The 16,442-nt window shown below is 37.8% G+C and overlaps 1 protein-coding gene across 2 annotated transcripts in view; it reads right to left on the reverse strand.

The window, feature by feature from the left end:
• RFX4 (regulatory factor X4) overlaps positions 1 to 16,442 on the reverse strand; it is a 165,840-nt gene that overhangs the window by 43,248 nt on the left and 106,150 nt on the right. For both annotated transcript variants that reach the window (XM_065886804.1, XM_065886805.1), the window contains 2 exons: positions 2,126 to 2,226; positions 53 to 111 (listed from right to left, as the gene is read on the reverse strand). In XM_065886804.1, coding sequence (XP_065742876.1) covers positions 53 to 111; positions 2,126 to 2,226 — 160 coding nt within the window. The remainder of the gene's footprint in view (positions 1 to 52; positions 112 to 2,125; positions 2,227 to 16,442) is intronic.

A 16,442-nucleotide genomic window follows, 5' to 3' on the forward strand; every position in this document is an offset into this window, starting at 1 on the left:
TTCATTTTCAATGACTTAGCAGTAGTTAGAACACATAACACAGGACAGCTACCTGGCAAAGGTGATTTAGTGATGTTTGTCGTCTCAGAATTTGGGAAAATCTTCTCGACACTGCAAGAAGAAAAGAGTGAGTATGACATATTTTATGCTTTATGGTCCGACCTTGGATTTTCCGCAGGCCGATTTCAAAAAGTAGCTTCCTTGTTTGCCTAACTTTGTCACTGTCCAACCCTGTTTTCTGCACCCACTGGCAAAACCCTGCATTTGCTTCTTTGTTCTCCCATATGGACAACTATTTCCTAAGATGGCGATATTTGGGGTACATATTTCAAAGTTGCCCACACTCCACACTGGCAGGTGTGAGAAACTGTGGCGTCAATCAACCGTGAGTAAAAGCAATTATTTACTTGTCTTTCATTTCGCTAATTGCAAGCTCAATCACTTCTCCCCATAAATAATTGCAGGAATCAAGTGGAAGCTTTGAAGAAGGCCCTTTAAAAAGTAGTATATCTACTAGGAAACCTTGATTGAGCAGGGTTGCTTCTAGGATAGAACCCTGGGCGGCACCTTGAATGTGGCTTTGCATTCATAATCTGTCGTTTTCATCCAACAGTCTCCACGACCTATTTGTATGGATGATCCTGGGTCCTATGCTGACATAATAGGCTGATGCTTTGAAGTGGGGTGATCTTATATCTGTAGGTTTCAAAGCAGACAAGCCATGTGCCAGCCCAAGGTCTTCATCCTTACAGAGTCCTTTGGAGAGGTGTATGTCTCCACTCCTTGCACGTTCTCGAAGTGCACCCCCAAGGCTCCCTGGGGAGAGTGGGCGCCTCCAGGCTCCCATAGGTGGCAGGTCCGACAAACCTCCTGGCTTCGGACTTTCAACAGATTTGCTTTGCCAGCGTAATTAAAATGGACACGGGGCATTCTTCTCATTAATTTCTGAACTGGTCAAGAAACAATCAGAAATTTCCCTGGGATTATTCTAATTTGTACTCAGAACCAGCTTGGTTGGAAAAATAGGGCATGGGGTGGAGGAAGGGGGGGGCAGGTGGAGTCGGGGGACAGATGAACTTCTAATTTTCCAGGCCGATCAATCGTTAATCCTTCTCCTTAATTACTTTTTCTTTAACTTTGTGATGTGGAATTTAGTGCTCATGCAAAGAAAAGAACTGAGAGCCGTGAAATAAAGCAGGCTTTATCAATAGGTGATGGGCACGGCAGGCGGCCTCAAAGCACGTCTGAAAGGGCCCCCTTTGCCTGTGGAGAGAGGGTAATTTGATCTCCTTCATTTTCCTTGCTGGTACTTATTGCGGGCAAGCATGGCCAGCTGTATTCAAATGGGGTTTTAAGAAACATATATCTTAAAACTTTATTTGGCTTAACATCATCTCACCTTGGCTTAATAGCACGTGAGACTTCCCACAAGTAAAGACACATCGAGACAGAGAAATAGGACCAGTTTTCTCAGGCAAAATGAATGCTGGGGAATGAGTGGTGATGCTCAGCAGAGAAAAGATTCACAGTCCGAATCCCCCATGAGAAATATTAATTTTGCTTTCTCATTAGGCAGAGAATTAAATAGATGAAGCCCTGAAGCTCTTGTCTGTCTTCTATTACCCCCACTTTGTGGACAGGAGCTTCGGGGAAATCTCCATTTTAGGGTCAGATAGGCGTGAGTTTGACTCCTGGCCCCTAATTACCATCTGTGTGTCTGTGTGGCTTTGGCGAAGTTTCTTTGCCTCTCGGCGCTTCACCTGTAGAAGAGGGATACTGTTTCCTATATTGCAGAGATGGGTGAGGATTAAATGGGATAAGGAGTGTGGTGGTGACAGCAGAAACTCTGGCATCCAACAGACCTAGGGGCCAATCCTGCCTCTGCTGCTTACTTCCTCTCTAAACCTGTTTCATTTTCTGTAAAGGAGAGGTGTGCCACCCACAATAAACATTTTGTGAGGATTAACGAAGTTAACGCATGGAAAGTGCTAAGCATGATAGTTGGTGCTTTGTAGGCATCAGTACACTGTTAGCTATTACTATTATTTTATTAACAACCCATGTAAAATATCTGGCACTAAAATGTTACCCTCCCTTCCCCCCGGCTCCCAAACTTCATACTTACATTCAAACTTGATGTTTCGTAAATTTTCTGGGAGGTCATGGAGAGCCACTTTTAGCCACTCATCCAGCTGTTTGGCAAACTTTCGGATCACCTGAGTTAAGCTAGAAAGAGAAATGACACATGCTAGGTGCCTTGTGTGTTGCCCAGTCCTCCCCACAGGCCCCTATAGAGTCTTATTTCCTCTGATGGTGTTTTGACTGCAACCATTAGGCGCCACTGAAAGCAGCAACCTCAGGGACAGGGTCAGCAGTCCATGCCCTGTGGAGAGCTGGTGGGTCTGAGAAGGGCGTGGACAGAATGTGCTCTGGTGCCCACGCTGGTCGACAAGGGAGACACAGCATACACAGGTGTGGGGAAAAGCCCACTGCGATGCTTGGCATCACCCAGAACCCTGTCTGCGAGTAAGACACCATCCTTCGTGTTTTTGAAGAGGCTTGTGGGAGGGGTGATGACAGTGGACAGTGGGCCTGAGAGCACCGTTTGCAACTGGCCTCTCCTCCTCATGCTGCTCAGTCTTGTTGGAGCTCCCCAGGCGGGCAGGAACCCCATCTGCAGCCTACCGCCACGCCAGCCCACACAGCAGGGACTCAGGCTTACTAAAATGTTTGCCTCTTGGTAGGAACTGGGAAGCAAGAGTACATTTTTAAACTGAGAAACAACGCTGACACAGACCTGGAAGCCATGTCAGATTTGGAAAGTCAAGGACTGTTTGGGGGCAGGAGGTGGGGCGGGGGAGGGCTAGAGGGGTGAAGGGTTGAGGGGGCAGTCGGTTGCAATATGAGATGGGAATCTGGAGTCGAGGAAACATTAAGCACCATTTTCAGGCTCTCCCCATCAAAATCATCTGCTCATCACCATAGGTCCGGGGTCCTCCATGAGGTCCTCCTCCTTAGTCATGCCTGCCACAAGGACCTCTCCCCAGCCTCACCATCCACACCATCCTTGCCTTCCACCAACACTGCCTACCCTGCTCTCATTCAGTCCCCATCGGATTCTCCCGCTAGCTAAGCAGTCCTAACTGTGTTCCCCTGCTCACTCACTCTTTCCTTTTCCATGACTTACTACAACCCTCTCCGTGTTCCTCACACTTCCAAACCCCCACCTCGCCCCTCTCCACCAGCAGGTGGCACCACCTCCTACTCCTCAGGGAAAACACCCCGAAGAAGTCAGCCTACCTGACAGAATCAAGGAGCCAGCCCACCTCTTCCCCTCCTGCCTTCTCAGGAACCTTCTGCCGCTGACTGCTCCTTCTGCTGCGTATTCACCGTCTCCTCTATCTTGATCATTCCTCTTGTCACGTTAACATGTTCAAAAATGTCTCACCTTAACAACAAAAGACCGTTTTCTTTCCTCACTCTACCTCCTCAAGCTACTATCCTCTTTCTTCCACTTCACAGACATACTTCTTCAGAGTTGGCTAGACTCTCCGTCTCCTCTTCTTCACCTCCCATTCACTCCTCACCTCACTCCTGTACCTCCTCCGCCTACAAAGCTCCCACCCAGGCGGCGACTTCCATCCATGACACAAACCCATAGACTCATTTCGGTCCTCACATTGCTTGACATCTGGCAGCATTCGGCTCCGTTAGCCCTTCCTCCTTTTGGAAATGTTTACTTCACTTGGCATTTGTGACCCCTCCACCTTCTGGCTACTTCTCCCCAGTCACAAAGCTCAGCCCCCTCTACCTGGCCATTACATCGTCCAGTTCTTCCAAGTCTAGTCCTGGGCCCTCTCTATCACACTGTATTCCTTCCTTGGATAGTTTCTCCATGCCCACAGCTTCAGTCACCACCTCTAGAACTCTGGACCAACTGCATGCAGGACACGTCCATTTCAAAGCCCCAAAAGGTCCATCGAACTAAATATGTCCAAACAGAATTCATCATTTCCCCATCAGACCTGGTTCTTTTCTGTGGTCTCTATTTCAGGGTGTACTCTACTTTGTTGAGTTTTGTTTTTAACATTTTTATTACGAAAAACTTCAAACCTTCAAATACCCATGACCCAGCATCAATAATTAGCAACATTTTGCCAGTTTAATTTACCACATGCTTCTTTTTCTTTTCTAGAGTGTTTTAAGTGAATTCAAGATGTTATGCATTTCTAACTGACAAGTTTTAAATATGTATTTATATATGTACATACATGCGCAAACACTTAAAACCACCATGCCAGTGTTATACCCAACAGAATGAATAGTAGTTCCTTCATATTATCTAACGCTCGGTCTGTACTCAAATTTCTCTATTCCTCTCAAAGACATCTTCTAGTTTGTCTGAATCAGGATCCAAACAAGTTCCACACATTGCATAAAAGATATAATTGCCTTGTTCTATTTCTTAAGCCTTTAAAAAAATTCTATTTCATGCCATTGGTTTATTGGCAACATCATGTTATTCGTTCCATGGAATGCCCCACATTCTGATTTGGTTGATTTCTTCCTTGTAGTGACACGTAACTGTTCATTTATCCTGTGTGCTTCCTATAAACCGGGCACAAAAGGAGGAAAAAAAGAAACAAAAGCTGAAGGAACTAACAGAAAACAACTAGCAAGATAGAATATTTTAATCCAACCATGTAAATTAATTATATTAAATATAAAGGTCTAGACATAGCAACTAAAAATTAGAAACTGTCATATTGGATAAAAAAACAAGACCTCATTATATGTTGAGAATATGAAATCTACTTTAAGTATAAAGACATAGAGTAACGGAGTGGAAAAAAGATATATCATGCAAACACTAATAAAAAAAAAAAAGCTGGAGGGGCTTCCCTGGTGGCGCAGTGGTTGAGAGTCCGATGCAGGGGACGCGGGTTCGTGCCCCGGTCCGGGAGGATCCCACATGCCGCACAGCGGCTGGGCCCGTGAGCCATGGCCGCTGAGCCTGTGTGTCCGGAGCCTGTGCTCCGCAATGGGAGAGGCCACAATAGTGAGAGGCCCATGTACCGCAAAAAAAAAAAAAAAAAAAAAAAAAAAAACAAAAAAAAAGAGCTGGAGTCGCTATCTTACTAATCAAAGTAAACTTCTGAACAAGAAATATTACCAGTGATAAAGAAAGGTTTTACATTATGAAAAGCAGGCAATTCATCAAGAAGTCACAACAATCCTAATGTGTATGTACTTAATAGAGCTTCAAAATACACGAAGCAAAAAATGAAAGAAGTTAAAAACCAAATAGACAAATCCACAATTATTGTTAGAGACATCTATATTCCTCTCTTGGTAAACAATAGAACAAATGGACAGAAAATCAACAAGGGCATAGAAAACATAAAAAATGCTAACAATAAACTTGACCTAATTGACATTTATAGAACATTCCACCATATGAGAGCAGAATATACAGTCTTTTCAAGTACACATGGAATATTCACCAACATATTCTGGGCCACCAGACAAGTCTCAAAAAAATGTGAAAGAACTGATACAATACAACATATGTAACCTGACTATAAGAAAATTAAACTAGAAATAACAGAAAGATATGTCAAAAATCCTGAAATATTTGGAAATTAAACAACTCACTTCTAAATAACACATGAGTCAGAAAGAAAGTCACAAGGGAAAATATTTTAATTGAATTAAAATGAAAACATAACATCAAAATTTGTGGGATGCAGCTAAGCAGTGATTAGAGGAAATTTTATAGCATTAAATGCTTTATTAGGAAAGTAGAAAGATTTATAATCAATGACCTAAGCTTCCACTTAAAGAAAATTTAAAAAGAAGAGTATATTATACTCAAAGCAAGAACAAAAGATAAAAGCATATATCGATAATATTGAAAACAGAAAAACAGTAAGAAACCAAAGAAATCAGAGAAACTAAATGATGGCTTTTGGAGAAGATTAATAACATTGATGACCAACAAAAAGAAAACATGATATAAACTACCCACATCAGGAATGAAAAAAGGGACATCACTACAGATCCTACAGATATTCAAAGGATAATAAGGAAATACTATGAACACGTTTAAGCTCACGGATTTAAAATTTTAGATAAAATTCTATACAAACTCTTACAAAAAAAGGAAGAGAGGGACTCATTTTATGAGGCCAGGATTACCCTGATACCTAAACCAGAAGACACTAAAAGAAAATAAAACTAAAGATCAATAACTCTCATGAATGTAAATCCTCAACAAAATATTAGCAATTCAGATGTAGCAATTATACATATGTATGAAACTATCATGACCAAGTGAGTTTATCCTGAGGATGAAAGCCTGTTTCAATATTTGAAAGTCAAACAATGTAACCCACCTTATTAACAAACTAAAGAAGAAAAACCATATGATGATCTTGGTACAAAAAAGCTTTTAACAAAATTCAAAATCTTTTCATGATAAAAATTCTCAACAAACTAGAAATGGAAAGGAATTTCTCCAACCTGATAAAGTGCATCCATAAAAAAAACCGATGGCTAGCATCGTTTTTATAACGAATACTGAATGCTTTTCCTTAAGATCAGGGAAAATGCAAAAATGCCACCCCTACTTAAATGGGGACATCATTTGAGAGGTGCAATAAGACAGGGGGAGAAAAGAGTATACACATTGCAAATCAAGACATAAAAGTGTCTTTATTCCTAGAATACATGATTATACTCATAGAAAATCCCAAAGAATGTACAAAAAAGCTATTAGTCAGTGAGTTTAATAGGATCTCATACAAGATCAACAAACAAAAATCAATCATTTTTCTTCAACTATCAATGAACAACTGGAAACTGAACGTAAAAAATAGTAGCATTTACAATAGCACCAAAACCCACAAAATAATTAGATATAAACCTAGCAAGACATGTACAAAATCTATTTGCTAAAAACTCCAGAACCATGAAACACCAAAGAAGAATATTAAAGAGGACCTAAATAGACGGAGAGATATACCACATTCATGGATTGGAAGACACAATATAGTTAGGATGTCAATTCTTTCAAAATTTATCTGTAGATTCAATATAATCCTAAACAAAATTTCACAGAACTTTTTGCAGATTCTATGAACTTAATATGAAGAAGCAAAGGAACAGTTTTGAAAAAGAAGAGCAAAGTTGGAGCACCCATTCTAACTGACTTTAAGACTTACTACAAAGCCACAGTCATCAGAACAGTGTGATATTGGTGAAAGGAGGACATATAAAGGAAAGGAACAGAATTGAGAGTCCAGAAATACACACACACACACACACACACACACACACACACACAGCCAAGTAAGTTCCCACAAAACTTCAATGTAATTCAATAAATAAAAGTTACGTCTTTTTAACAATTGGTGCTAGAATATTTGGACTTTCATCTGCAAAAAGCAGAAATGAACCTTTATCCCTACACCTTACACCATATGGAAAACTCAAAATGAACCAATGTAAAGTCTAAAAAATTATAAAATGTAAAAATTGTAAAACCTAAAACATCTAGAACATAATCTAGGGAAAAACTGTGACCTTTCTTGGCAAATGATTATTAGATATAACACCAAAAGCAAAATCCACATCATAAAATATTGATAGATTGAACTTCACCAAAAGTTGAAAATTCTGCTCCTCAAGTGATAATTGTGTATAACGTGAAAAGCCAAGCAAAGATTGAAAGAAAATAGTTTCAAAATACGACTCTGGAAAAGAACTGTACCCAGAATACATAAAGAATTCTGCAACATCCATTTATGATAAAAACTCTCTGGAAGGTGGGCACAGAGGGTACATACCTCAACATAATAAAGGTCATATATGACAAACCCATAGCTAATATCATACTCAATGGTGAAAAGCTGAAAGCATTTCCTCTAAGATCAGGAACAAGACAAGGATACCCACTCTTGCCACTTCTATTCAACACAGTTTTGGAAGTCCTAGCCACAGCAATCATACAAGGAAAAGAAATAAAAGGAATCCAAATTGAAAAGGAAGAGTAAAACTGTCATTTTGCAGATGACAGGACACTATACATAGAAAATCCTAAAGACAACACCAGAAAACTCCTAGAGGTCATCAATGAATTTGGTAAAGTTGCAGGATACAAAATTAATGCACAGAAGTCTCTTGCATTTCTATACACTAACAACAAAATAGCATGTAGAGAAATAAAGAAAATGATCCCATTTACCATCACAACAAAAAGAATAAAATACCTAGGAATAAACCTACCTAAGGAGGCAAAAAACCTGTACTCTGAAAACTATAAGATGCTGATGAAAGAAATTGAAGATGACACAAAGAGATGGAAAGATTTACTGTGTTCTTGGACTGGAAGAATCAATAATGTTAACATGGCCATACTACCCAAAGTAATCTACAGATTCAATGCAATTCCTATCAAAATACCCATAACATTTTTCACAGAACTAGAACAAATAATCCTAAAGTTTATATGGAACTGAAAAAGATCCAGAATTGTCAAAGTAAACCTGAGAAAAAAGAAAAAAGCTAGAGGTGTAACCCTTCCAGATTTCAGACTATACTACAAAGCTACAGTAATCAAAACAGTATGATACTGGCACAAAAACAGACACATAGTTCAACAGAACAGAATAGAAAGCCCAGAAATAAACCTATGCACTTATGATCAATTAATCTACAACAAAGGAGGCAAGAATATACATTGGAGAAAAGATGTTCTCTTCAATAAGTGGTGCTGGGAAAACTGGATAGCTACATGTAATGAAATTAGAACATTCTCTAACACCGTATACAAAAATAAACTCAAAATGGATTAAAGACCTAAATGTAAGACAGATACTATAAAACTACTACAAAAACATAGGCAGAACATTCTGTGACATAAATGGCAAAAAAATTTTTTTGATCTGTCTCCTAGAGTAATGGAAACAAAAGCAAAAATAAATAAATGGGACCCAATTAAACTTAAAAGCTTTTGCACAGCAAAGGAAACCATAAAGAAAATGAAAAGACAACCTATGGAATGGGAGAAAATATTTGCAAACGATGCAACCAACAGGGCTTGATTTCCAAAACATACAAACAGCTCATATAGCTCAACAACAAAAAAAACCAAACAACCCAATCAAAAAATGGGCAGAAGACCTAAACAGACATTTCTCCAAAGAAGACATACAGATGGCCAAATAGGCACATGAAAAGATGCTCAACATCGCTAATTATTAGAGAAATTCAAATCAAAACTACAGTGAGGTACCACCTCACACCAGTCAGAATGGCCATCATTAAAAAGCCTACAGATAACAAATGCTGGATAAGGTGTGGAGAAAAGGGAACCCTCATACACTGTTGATGAGAATGTAAATTGGTGCAGCCACTACAGAAAACAGTATGGAGGTTCCTCAGAAAACTAAAAATAGAATTACCGTATGATCCAGCAATCCCACTCCTGGGCATATATTCAGACAGAACTATAATTCGCAAAGATATATGCACCCCTATGTTCACAGCAGCACTATTTACAATAGCCAAGACATGGAAACAACCTACATGTCCACTGACAGATGAATGGATAAAGAAGTTGTGGTACATATACACAATGGAATACCACTCAGCCATAAAAAAAGATTGAAATAATACCATTTGCAGCAACATGGATGCAACTAGAGATTATCATACTAAGTGAATTAAGCCAAAGACAAATGCCATATGATATGTATATATGGAATCTGAAATATGGTACAAATGAACCTACCTACAAAACAGAAACAGATTCACAGACGTAGAAGTTGCCAAGGGAGAGGAGGAGTAGGAGAGGGATGGACTGGAGTTTGGACTTAGTAGATGCAAACTATTACATATAGAATGGATAAACAACAAGGTCCTACTGTATAGCACAGGGAACTATACTCGATATCCTGGGATAAACCATAATGGAAAAGAATATTAAAAAAGAATGTATATATGTGTATAACTGAGTCACTTTGCTGTACAGCAGAAATTAACACAACATTGTAAATCAACTATACTTCAATTTAAAAAAAAAACAAATTACTGTTACACACAACAACATGGATTATGCTAAGTGAAGTGAGGCATACTCAAAAGGCTACTTACCATGTGATTCCATTTATATAAGATTCTGGAAAAGGTAAAAGTATAAGCACAGAAAATAAATGAGTGATTGCCAGGGGCTGCCAGTGGGGAGAGGCACTGACAAAACAGGCGAAGTTTTTGAAGTGATGAAACTATTTTATATTTTGTTGTATACACTAAAAATGATGAATGTTAATGAATATAAGGTATACTTCAATAAACTTGAATTTAAAAAATAAAATTAAATTAAAAGCTATAAAATATAAATAATAATATAAAATAAACTGATAGAACTAAGAACAAAAGTATCTGTTGTATCAATAAATGTATATGGGCTGGACTTACCTTATAAGAGAAAAATATCAGATTGGATAATAAAACAAATTCTAATGGTTCTGTATACAAGTGAGTTATAAAGGTTAAAAATAAAAGAGTGGGCAAATGTATTCCCTCAGATGAAAACAAAAAGAAAATAGAGGTCATGATTTCAATATCGGACAAATTAAATTCTGGGCCAAAAAAAATTAAATGAGACTTTATAATGCTAAGAGTGCAATTTACAATGAAGATGTTGTAATTCATAAGGAAGGTATTACAACTCACACTGAAGACGAAGCAATTAGAAATATCAAAGCACTAACATTCAAAAACAAAATAATAGGAAATACAAGGTGAAATATGTTGGCACACATTAGAAATCAGTCTTTAACTTACTAACCTTTCTCAGTCCATAACAGTCTAAGTGGACAAACACTAAGACAACACAAGAACTAAATAACAATAAATTTGGTCCAAATACATATATGTCAAAAAGTCTGTATGAAGATACAGAGTGCTTCTTCAAGTGTTACAAACCTGACCATATATTAGACAACAAAATCTAAGCACAGTCTCAAAAGAAGAAATAGTTCAGAAAACAGTCTAATCACAAAGCAGTACAGTTAAAATGAATAACATAACCAGGAAATAATAGCTCCAAACAACTGGATATTTTTAAATGCTCTATTTAAATTCTTAGGACAAGAAGGAACTCCAAATCAATGTTGCAAAATATCTAGAAAATAACAGTATTAAAATATTACATATCAAAACCTATGAGATAGGGCTTCCCTGGTGGCACAGTGGTTGAGAGTCTGCCTGCTGATGCAGGGGACACAGGTTCGTGCCCCAGTCCGGGAAGGTCCCACATGCCGCGGAGCAGCTGGGCCTGTGAGCCTTGGCCGCTGAGCCTGCGTGTCCAGAGCCTGTGCTCCGCAACGGGAGAGGCCACAACAGTGAGAGGCCCGCATACCGCAAAACAAACAAAAACAAACAAACAAAAAAACCCAAAAAACCTATGAGATAAAGCTAAAATAGTGCTCAAAGGAAAAAGCCGAGCCTGAAATACTTATGTTACTAACCAAAAGTAAAAGAAAGTACATAGGGACTTCCCTGGGGATGCTGTGGTTAAGAATCCACCTGCCAGACTTCCTTGGTGGCACAGCGGTTAGGAATCCGCCTGCCAATGCAGGGGACATGGGTTCAAGCCCTGGTCTAGGAAGATCCCACAGCTGCAGAGCAATTAAGCCAGTGAGCCACAACTACTGAGCCCATGTGCTGCAACTACTGAGCCTGTGTGCTGCAACTACTGAAGCCCATGAGCCTAGAGCCTGTGCTCCTCAAGAGAAGCCACCATGATGAGAAGCCTGCGCACCACAATGAAGAGTAGCCTCCGCTCGCCGCAACTAGAGAAAGCCCGTGCACAGCAACGAAGACCCAACATAGCCAAAAAAAAAAAAAAGAAAGAAAGAAAATTCAGAAAGAAAAAGAAAGTAAATACATCAAACATCTATTTTTTGGTCAATTTTTTTGGTCACTGATATAACCCAACTTCCTAGATCTGAGTCAGACACATAGGAGGCACTCAATAAATATGTGTTGAATAAATGAGTAACAGAGTAAACTTAAGAAAGGAAAAGGAGTTTAAAAAATAAAGGCAGGGCTTCCCTGGTGGCACAGTGGTTGAGAATCCGCCTGCCAATGCAGGGGACACAGGTTTAATCCCTGGTCCAGGAAGACTCCATATGCCGCGGAGCAACTAAGCCCATGCACCACAACTACTGAGCCTGCATGCTGCAACTACTGAGGCCCCATGCCTGAAGCCCATGCTCCGCAACAAGAGAAGCCACCACAATGAGAAGCCTGCGCACTGCAACGAATAGTAGTCCATGCTCACTGCAACTAGAGAAAGGCTGCACGCAGCAACAAAGACCCCATGCAGCCAAAAATAAATAAATAAATTTATTAAAAAATAAATAAATTAAAGGTAGAAATTAATATGTTAGAGAAAAAGAAATAATAATAATACCAATAAATATATCCAAGAGCTTTTTCCTTGAAAAAAATTAAACAAATTAGGTAACCTATTCACAAAGAAATGGCAGAAAACACAACTATGCAAACAAAAATGCAGTAAAACAGAAATAATCACAGACACAAAGGAAACTCAATGAATCTACAAACCCACTTTGTTCAACACTAAGCAAGTAAATTTAAAGATCTGAAAGAAACTGATAATTTTCTAGGAAAATATAATTTACCAAAACTTACCTCAGAGAAGATAGAAAACCTAAACTGACCAATTACCATAGGAAAAAAAGAAGAAAAATTTCAAAGATTTACTCCCGCAAAACACTCGGCCCAGATGCCTTCAAAGAGGAATTAATTCTATCTAATCTTCAAGAGCAAATAATTTCAATGCTATTTAAACTGTTTCACACCTTAGGAAAAAAAGTAGGGGCAGAGGGAACCTTCCAGATTCCTTTTATGAAGCAAAAATAACGCTGATACCAACAATTGACAAAGATTCAACAAAAAAGAAAAGTGCAAACCAATTCCACTTCTGACTCCTGATGCAGAAATCCTAAATAAAATAGAAAATAAAATCCTGCAACACATTAAAGAAAATAATAGACTATGAGTAAGTGGGTGTATTCTAGGAATTCAAGAATGGTTCAATATTAGGATATGGATAATATGATCACTTCTATAGATGATGGAAAGCAATGGATAATATGCAACAACCATTCTTCATCAAAAGTTTAATGAAATAAGAAAATACAGATATTCCTTAGCATGATAGAATATCTCATTCTTAATCCAAAGCCAGCATCATGTTTAACCAAGAAACAATAGATGCATTCTCATTAAAGTCAAGAGCTTTTAACATGTTCTTGAGGAATAAGCCAACATAATTAGATAAGAGAAATAAATTAGAAAGACATTTTTAGATAATATAATTCTAAGCCTGGAAAATTTAAGAGAAGCTCCCAAAAGGAATACAACATTAAGATAGTTAAATTTAAAACAGTCAGGTCCAAATATAACACACAGAAACCAATAGCTTTCATATATATAAACAACCACCAGTCAAGAGATATGGAGGAAAAGACTGCATTTACAATAGCAACAAAAAAAAGTAAGAATGAATTTAATTTTAAAAATATATATGATTTACATGAAAAAATATTTACAACATTCCTGAAGGCCACAAAATTTAAGACCAGAATAAATGGCAAGGCAAACAGTGTTCTTTTCTAGAAATTCTCAATACCGTAAAGATGTAATTCTCCCTAAATTAATCTATAAGTGTAATGTAATCCCAATGAACATACATATATTTATATATAAATTTTTATATGTATATAAATACTTAAATAGACAAACTGATGCTAAAGTACTTAATATGGAAAAATAAGAGACAATAATAGGAAAATTCTACAAACAGATATAAGTATGAGGAGTTGCCTATCAAATATTAAAATATGTTTAGAAGTGCAAAGCTTAAAGACAGCGTGACCCTGGAACATGAATATATACAAATATCTATGGTATAGCCTAGCAAGTCTAGAAATAGCACCAATACATATAACATTTACTACATTAAAGAGGAGGCACCTCAAATCTGTGACGAAAAAATGGAATAGTTAACATATGTATGGGGATAGGGAGAGCTGTTGGGGAAAAAATGAAGCCATACTTTACAACTTACACAAGGATGAATTCCAAATTGGATAAAAGTTCAAAAGCACAGAATCAAAGCATAAAGTTTGTAGCATAAACCATGGGAAAATTATTTTGTAACCGGAGTGGGAAAGACTTCTAAAACAATGAAACAAAATCCAGAAGCCATAAAAACAAGGACTGATAAATTCAACTACACAAATATATTTTCTGTATGGCAAAAACAAAGGAACAAAATGAGAAAAGATTTGCAACTCTTATTACAGATAAATGGTTAATATTCCTAAAAAATAAAGAGCTCTTAAAAATCAATGAGATGGCCTCATATACCAGAGGGCAGACAGCAGAAGCAAGAAGAACTACAATCCTGCAGCCTGTGGAACAAAAACCACATTCACAGAAAGAAAGATGAAAAGGCAAGGGCTATGTACCAGATGAAGGAAAAAGATAAAACCCCAGAAAAACAACTAAATGAAGTGTAAATAGGCAACCTTCCAGAAAAAGAATTCAGAATAATGAGAGTGAAGATGATCCAGGACCTCAGAAAAAGAATGGAGGCAAAGATCGAGAAGATACAAGAAATGTTTAACAAAGACCTAGAAGAATTAAAGAACAAACAAACAGAGATGAACAATCCAATAAGTGAAATGAAAACTACACTAGAAGGAATCAATAGCAGAATAACTGAGGCAGAAGAATGGATAAGTGACTTGGAAGACAGAATGGTGGAATTCACTGCTGCAGAACAGAATAAAGAAAAAAAAAAAGAAAAGAAATGAAGACAGCCTAAGAGACCTCTGGGACAACATTAAACTCAACAACATTTGCATTACAGGGGTCCCAGAAGGAGAAGAGAGAGAGAAAGAACCCAATAAAATATTTGAAGAGATTATAGTCGAAAACTTCCTTAATATGGGAAAGGAAATAGCCACCCAAGTCCAGGAAGCCCAGAGAGTCCCATACAGGATAAACCCAAGGAGAAACATGCCAAGACACATAGTAATCAAATCGACAAAAATTAAAGACAAAGAAAAATTCTTGAAAGCAGCAAGGGAAAAATGACAAATAACATACAAGGGAACTCCCATAAGGTTAACAGCTGATTTCTCAGCAGAAACTCTACAAGCCAGAAGGGAGTGGCATGATATACTTAAAGTGATGAAAGAGAAGAAACTAAACCAAGATTACTCTATCTGGCAGGCATCTCATTCAGATTCGATGGAGAAATCAAAAGCTTTACAGACAAGCAAAAGCTAAGAGAATTCAGCACCAGCAAACCAGCTCTACAACATATGCTAAAGGAACTTCTCTAAGTGGGAAACACAAGAGAAGAAAAGGACCTACAAAAACAAAACCAGAACAATTAAGAAAATGGTCAGAGGAATGTACATATCGATAATTACCTTAAATGTGAATGGATTAAATGCTCCAACCAAGAGACACAGGCTTGCTGAATGGATACAAAAACAAGACCCATATATATGCTGTCTACAAGAGACTCACTTCAGGCATAGGAACACATACAGACTGAAAGTGAGGGGATGGAAAAAGATATTCCGTGCAAATGGAAATCAAAAGAAAGCTGGATGAGCAATACTCATATCAGATAAAATAGATTTTAAAATAAAGAATGTTACAAGAGACAAGGAAGGACACTACATAATGATCAAGGGATCAATCAAGAAGAAGATATAACAATTATAAATATATATACACCTAACATAGGAGCACCTCAATACAAAAGGCAACTGCTAACAGCTATAAAAGAGGAAATCGACAGTAACACAATAATAGTGGGGGACTTTAACACCTCACTTACACCAATGGACAGATCATCCAAACAGAAAATTAATAACGAAACACAAACTTTAAATGACACAACAGACCAGACAGATTTAATTGATATTTATAGGACATTCCATTCTAAAACAGCAGATTATACTTTCTTCTCAAGTGCGCACTGAACATTCTCCAGGATAGATCACATCTTGGGTCACAAATCAAGCCTCAGTAAATTTAAGAAAACTGAAATCATAGCAAGCATCTTTTCTGACCACAATGCTATGAGATTAGAAATCAATTACAGGGAAAAAAATGTAAAAAACATAAACACATGGAGGCTACACAATACGTTACTAAATAACCAAGAGATCACTGAAGAAATCAAAGAGGAAATCAAAAAATACCTAGAGACAAATGACAATGAAAACACGACGATCCAAAACCTACGGGATGCAGCAAAAGCAATTCTAAGAGGGAAGTTTACAGCAATACAATCCTACCTAAGAAACAACAAACATCTCAAA

Source organism: Phocoena phocoena, chromosome 11 (assembly GCF_963924675.1).
Source record: "Phocoena phocoena chromosome 11, mPhoPho1.1, whole genome shotgun sequence".
Classification (NCBI taxonomy): Eukaryota; Metazoa; Chordata; class Mammalia; order Artiodactyla; family Phocoenidae; genus Phocoena; species Phocoena phocoena.